This window comes from Parasteatoda tepidariorum, chromosome 1 (assembly GCF_043381705.1).
Source record: "Parasteatoda tepidariorum isolate YZ-2023 chromosome 1, CAS_Ptep_4.0, whole genome shotgun sequence".
NCBI classification, from domain to species: domain Eukaryota; kingdom Metazoa; phylum Arthropoda; class Arachnida; order Araneae; family Theridiidae; genus Parasteatoda; species Parasteatoda tepidariorum.
This window is the reverse complement of record NC_092204.1, coordinates 106,557,144-106,564,000: the sequence shown is the minus strand read 5'-3', so window position 1 is coordinate 106,564,000 and position 6,857 is coordinate 106,557,144. Positions and strand designations below refer to the sequence as shown.

General features: G+C 32.6%; 1 protein-coding gene across 1 annotated transcript; it reads left to right on the top strand.

The window, feature by feature from the left end:
- The first annotated feature begins 259 nt into the window (after nucleotides 1-259).
- On the top strand, nucleotides 260-6,654 carry LOC139426737 (uncharacterized). The gene is made up of 2 exons (XM_071186565.1): nucleotides 260-323; nucleotides 1,553-6,654. Exons 1-2 carry the CDS (start codon nucleotides 260-262, stop codon nucleotides 3,466-3,468), a joined length of 1,980 nt encoding a protein of 659 aa, XP_071042666.1. The 3' UTR covers nucleotides 3,469-6,654.
- Nucleotides 6,655-6,857: the final 203 nt, after the last annotated feature.

The following is a 6,857-nucleotide window of genomic DNA, read 5'->3' as shown; positions in this document are numbered from 1 at the left end:
CTATCCTGGAGTGGTTTAGGCCATCTCTAGGAGTTCTCCTTATCCGATTTGACTTAGGGGGTTTTTAAACTTTGGTTCGCAAAATGAAAATGGGTACTAAAATGTTTAACATGGAGATACCTTTAAAATAAGCATCGGATCGGGAAAAAAATAATAAATAAAAACATACTTATTTGATATTTAGAAAACATATCGAATGACTGCTTCTCTTTTCCCACAACTTGGGGGTAAGGATAATGGCAACTATGGATGATGGGGTATGGCTATGGATGATGAACCTAAATCTGCAATAAAAAATACTGGTTCCTTTGTGAAAATTTGGAGTATCTGCCACCTCTAGGGGTGAAGAGGGGGTCTCTTAAAATTATTTTATAGAACATTTTTAGATTTTTGTTAACATGCGCATTTTCTTGTCACACTTAACGTTTTCCATATTTTTTGGAAGCCCTGTGTATTAAAAGGATTTAAACATATGGTGCTTTAAATTCCAAATTACAGTGAACAGACCGGCAGAGTCAAAATATCGGCTATCTTTTTGCCTTCTTATAAATTGAGTAAAATATAAATCATGTGTATACGATGCAATATAAACAAATTATAGGTACAACATTGGTAAAATTTCTCTTGGATTATAAAGACTTTTAGGGGGTAGAGCATAACATGCGTATTTTGTCTCATTTCAAACTTTTTTCGTAAAATTAAATTTGGCTCAAAAGTATTGAACACAAAGTCTGTGGGAATTATAATGTTTATGAAGACAATATCTCCCATTCTTCAGAATCAGAATAAATATTTTAGTTAACAAAATAATGTAATAAAGTAGAAAACAGCGGACAAAGAGCAAATCAAATAGTTAAATGATGCAGACAGCCGTTTCGGTGCTATAATAAGTACTGACATCAGCATTAATGATTGTTTTTGTTACAGTACCGAAATGGCTATCTGTGTGTTCTTGATTTATGCTTTTTCGTTTTCTAGTTTATTATACTCAAGTACAGAGATAATCCCTTCTTTCTTTTAATACACAATATTGTGGTTGTGTTGTATCAATTTTAGTAAAATTATTCCTATTGGGTATCCCAGGGAAGACTGGCGGCATAAAAAAATTAATAAAAGAATAAATAAACTGTTTGCAGTGTTCTGCTTAAGAAATCAAGATTCAGTCTCACCGTATTGCAAAATTATTTACAAATCTCATCAACAAATGGCGCTGCGGAATACAAAACTGTAAAACAATTTTTTCTCGTGGATGTCACACCGTTGCAGCTGAAATATTTGCAGAGACATAGTTAATTTCTCCTCTTTTTGCTTCACGTTGTTGTTGCTTTTAGTAGTCATTTTGAAATATTGTTTTATATTTAGAAAACATGCGTAGACGAATTTCGAAACAAATTTTGCTAATTATGCTGAAGTAACTTGTTTCTTATACAGAACGCATTAAACAGTATTTCATTTGAATCGTCGATTGTTTTTGGAAAACCTGGTATCTTCATACAGAATACAATTTAGATTTGTTAATGCCATGTTTTTTTTTCCTTTTCTTTATTTATAGAATTGGCAAAATCACTTGTCCTGCCTACACCGGCCACTGAATCGAGAAGCAAAGTCGAACTTAAAGGCGTGCAAGATCCAGTTTTAATTATTCCTATTGATGCTAAATTTAGTAACGTCATCAAGAAGTCCAACATTGCTCAGTGTGCCATGATCTCGCCTCAAATGGTCCACGTTGAAAAACCAAAAGCAGAAAATTTACAGGCATGTTCTGTGGCTTTCTTACCTGTAGCATCCATGTTTTCTAAAGAAGCCACTGGTCACCCAAACGTTGTTCCATCAACTTCTCTTCTTTCTTGTCAGGCATTCGAATGCTTCGACGTCCTCACCACACTGATGCAGGCATCTGGGTACCAAGTAGCCCACCAGTCAAATGTTTTACACAAAAATGATTCACCTGTTCCTATTAATTTACATAAATCTAAATCTAATACTAAGGAAGCGGTACCCCAATGTGCAAAATATAAATCAACTTCTTCGCACGCAAAAATAGAAGGTGGAAAACCAAAACGAAGGAAAAGGAAAGCTACGACACAAAAAGTAGAAGGACTTAATTTATGCAAACGTGAATCAACGTCAACAAAGCCCATTGTAAGCAGTACGATTGCAAATTCCATAGCTGAGATTAAGGTTCCTACTGTTGTAAGTAGTGCTAAAAAATCAAAGCAAGAAACAGTAAAAGCAGGTTTTAATGCTGCAAACTCTAATCAGACCAGCGTTATCTCAAAAACTCCCGATTTTAATTCTGGGGTAAGTGTCATAGTAAAAAGTCCCCCTTCTTTGCCACAGTCGTCTCCTCATCCATGTGATGACGGCCATTCTGAACCTATTTGCTTAGTAAAGGGATCCGATGAATCTGGTATCAAAGATCAGAACTTAGATTTTATAGAAAACAATGAAGATTCTTCCGCGTCTTCTAATCTTGAAGCATTTATAATTGAAAGTTGTGCCAAAGAAATTCTTGACTACATAAAACAAAAAATAGAGGATACTGTTATGAAATCAAAACTTACTGGGCAGTTACCTACATTTCTTGATGAGACTTTTAAAATAGCTTCCAATAGTAGTATTGGTATGCCACCAGTTATGTCAAGCATGACAGATGGAAACAATGAAAAATGTTTGAATGAAAGTTTTGGAATCGTTGAAACGAATAAATCAATTAAGACAAAGAAAAGTTCTTTAACGTTTAATGAGAAGCAAACTTCCAAAGATATCAGCGAAAAGATCTCATCAATGGAAGATAGTCAGTTGTCCGAATCCTTGGAATCAGAACAAAATCATTTCACTGAAATAATTAATGATATATTGAATAACGCAGAAAGCTGCGATAAGAGGCAAAAAGAAAATGCCGCAGAGGTTTTCGTTCCCGAAATCGAAGAAAAATTAAAAACTGATGAGGAGCGGACATCTACAGTTATAATAAATACCATCGGTTCAAAATCTCTGAGCGCAAATGAATGCATTAATCTAGTTCAAAATGATGAAATCGAAAACTCTGAAACAGAAACAAAGCCAATTAGTTGTAAAGAACGTACATTAACTTGCTTCGTTGCTGATGAAGATGACGAAAAGACTTTGGAGAACGAAGACAATTCCCGAACTATTGAAAACGCTGATAACTTTGGTGATTCAGAATTATTAAAATTAAGTTTTGAGACTGAAAATATGAGCGAGATAACTCCATCAAAAAAAGAAAATATTTGTTCGTTAGAAAATGAAGAAAATTCAGATACAATGGATGCGGATTTGAAAGAGGATCCTAAATTATCAGTTGATTTTAACGGTTCTCAAAATGAAACGAATTCGGAAGTCAAATGTGAAGTTTCAGACGAATTAAGCAAAGATTCTTCCACTCAGTTTGTTACTTGTTCTTCAGAGTTTGAGGAGGATCCTGATGATACGCCAAAAGAATAAAGAGAAAATACAACAGAGGCTTTTGTGACTTGGATGTTGAAGACGGTCTTCAGCTATTTAAACTCAAGGATACGTAAAGTCTTCCAGTTATCAAAAAGGTTGAACTGACCAAGTTCATCTTTGATTGAAGCGATTGAAGGCATCATCCAGTTTACAAGTTTCCCTGAATCTCTCCCTATCATTAATAGAGGTACAAACTTTAAAGTTAAAGGGTAAAAGGGGACTTTTCCACTGAGAACGATTCGCAAATACAAAGGAAGATAGAAACCGAGGGCTCATTTTCAATTAATTGTGCGAAAGCTCAGAATATAAGGCAACCTTAAAATTTGCTCAGTGTAGACCGGATGCTCCGCTGATTCAACTTCAAATCATGGTTTATAAATTTGGTCAGTTACAAATTAAGTCAGTTTTTATAATAAATAAGAACTACATTGTAAATTAAGTCAGTAGCAGTTGCCAAGATGTTTAAAAAAAATTACTTTTCTCTATTTGAGATCGCAACGATAGAATACGTCATCTGGGAAGAAGACTAATTGCATGTCTTGACCTTCTCCCCTTCCGTCTCCTATTCTTAATAAGTTAGATCTTCTATATAAGATCTTATAAGCATAAAAGTTACCTAGAGAACTTAATTTTTTCTGGAGTTTTATAAACAAGAATAACTTTTTGAGCTTTTGCCTTAATTCACTCTTAAGAGCGTTCGGCAGTGATCACCTTTCGTATTTGCAACCTCGTGTTTAACTCCTGAAAGTGATTGTTTCAACGTATTCTACGCCCACTTAAAGTTTGTAATTCTATAAATGAGACACCCTGTATAAACTAATTCTAAAACTTTGGTTAATTTTGTATGTTTCGTTTAGCTGGGTGCATAGAAATTCATTTTTCTTAATTTTTTAAACTTCCATTTTCCTTTGTTTATAATTTTCTTTGAACGTCAATTTTGTTCAGTGTTAAAAAAAAAAATTGTAAAAAATAATAATAAATAGGGTAAACCAACCAGTGAAGGAACACTACCCAGTGAAGGAACATTTCATATATATTGATTAAAAATAAGAATTTGAAGTTTTTCTTTAGATTGATTGGTAACAATAGCTTACTGCCAAACAATAGGAAGTCATCTAGCAATGTTTTGGATTACCTGGTCAAATAGGCTTCTCTGGAAAAATTTTTGAATATGTTATTATCTCTGCAACACCTTGTTTCTAAATTATAAGGTGAGTGTTTGTATTTATATGTTTGAAGTGGAATTAATTGCATGTAATAGTTTTATTTTTCTCACTGTGAAAAAGAGAATTCAAAATATAGTTATTGAAGTTACGTTTTTTTTTTTTAAGCATCATAGCTTAATAAAATATTGAGATAAGGGGGTGTTTATTCACTGGATCACCAAACGATGAAAAACCAATGAAGGAACAAGTGCTCTTTTACTGTTTTTTTTTTTCTAAGTTAATGAAAATAAAAGATAAACTTTAATTTTCTTGTACGTTAAGTGATGTTCCGCATCAAAAGTATGTTAAAAATACGAAAAACAACTTCTAACTAGTGAGGGAACAGACATGTTCCTTTACTGGGCATAGATTTCCCAGTGAATGAACAGTATGTGTTAATATGTTGACACTTTAATTTTCAATTCATGATTACAAAAAAAGTTAACATTTTCCAAGTATTTATATGTTATAATTTCAGGAATAGGCTTGTTTTTAAATATTTGTATGGCTTATAAGTTCATAAAGAGCATTAAAAATAACCAAAATTAAGTGTTCCTTTACTGGACGTTCATTCACTGGTAAGAGCTGTTCCTTCACTTGGTCTTCTTACTACTTGTTATTTGAACCTCCAAAACTTTAAAACAATATTATGTAAGCTCTCTAAAAATTTTTTTACATAATTTGCAATTAGTAAGAAATATGAAGACACTGTCATTTGACTAAAATTACGAATTTTGAAATTAATATGATTTTTTAAAAGGCAAGCGAAGCTTAAGTGTTCCTTCACAGGTTAGTTTACCCTAAATAAAACAAAAAATTGTCAACAAAAAAAAGTTATCGGAGGTGTAGATTTTTTGGTGACTTTTCGCTTGCACCTGGCTAACCGAAAAGTTTCGTTAATTTATATGAGACATTCATCAAAATGTTGAACAGTTTTGAACGCACAGTTATATGAATAGTTTCGTGGAAAAAGTTCTGGATGGAAAAGAATTTAGTGAATTGTTCAACTTAGTGAATTTAGGAGCATCAGCTTTAGAAAAGCAGGACTTTTACAAAGCAAATTTTTCAATTGAAAACCATCTTATTTAATAAGGTGACTGGAATTTTTTTTGTTTTTGATATTTATAACTACAGCGGATTATGGATTAGGAACTGGGTGTAATCGATAACAAGATTCTAAACCGATTCTAAATCGATTTTAGAAAATTAATATAACGGCACAAATAAAGTGTAATATTTGCCACTCGTGTGAGTGATATCTTCAGTTTTTTCCCCCCCGTCTTCAGCGAAAGTTAAATGGGTTTTACACATTGGAGGGTAAATACTGTAATTAATATTCTAAAGATTACAAATACAATAAAAATGTGGAATTGCGTAATTTTTAAGCTTAGGCGTAAAAATAATTCGAACGTAGTATCCCGGAAATCTTATTTTGAATTATAACGCCACTAGTATTGACCTTTGTACGGTTCTCCATCTATGAGATTAAAGCATAGTTTTAACCCTCCCCCCCCAAAAAAAAGCATTCTTTGTAAGAATACCGTTTGAAACTTTTTATTCACATACAAAGGCATTTAGGGGAAATTTTATCTCAGTTATGAGTCCATTGTTCACCAATAATGGAATCACCAATCATAGAATTTTATTAAAATTGTCTTAGTTGCCTAGCAAACAAAGAATAATTTTAATTAATGTTTTCCTAAACAATGGATAATTTTACAAAAGTTCTGACATGTTCTAAAAAGAGAATAATTTGACTGTTCAGGATACAAACTTAAACATTACGAAATATCCCTTAACACCGCGAACTCTTCCCTCGAACCTGCTTCCACTAAGCTCTTCATGTGGTATTGAATGTTATTCTTGAAATTACTTATTATCTAAAACAAAAATACCTCAGTGTTATCTTCGATGTGCTAATATTTATTCTGTCTGCACTAACTTATTGCGGGTAATAAAACTTGTTGTTTTAAATTACTATTTTTAGTTTTTGTAGTAGTTTTCAATTAAATACGTTTAAATGTCTTACAGATGAACAAAGCAATGAGTTAAAAGATACTCTTATGTTAAGTGACAAATTCTTCCAATTGAAATCTGGCTATTAAGGAAACACTCTTTCGCACCTACAACCGCAAAAAGGAAAGTGCAGATAATCCATCATATCTAAAAGAAAATTTGTCT

Excerpts from the sequence above, each read along its gene's own strand:
- LOC139426737 (XM_071186565.1), top strand. The coding sequence starts at position 260 with ATGGCTATGGATGATGAACCTAAATCTGCAATAAAAAATACTGGTTCC. Across the intron at positions 324-1,552 it reads TTCCTTTGTGAAAATTTGGA|AATTGGCAAAATCACTTGTC; the intron begins GTATCTGCCACC and ends CTTTATTTATAG.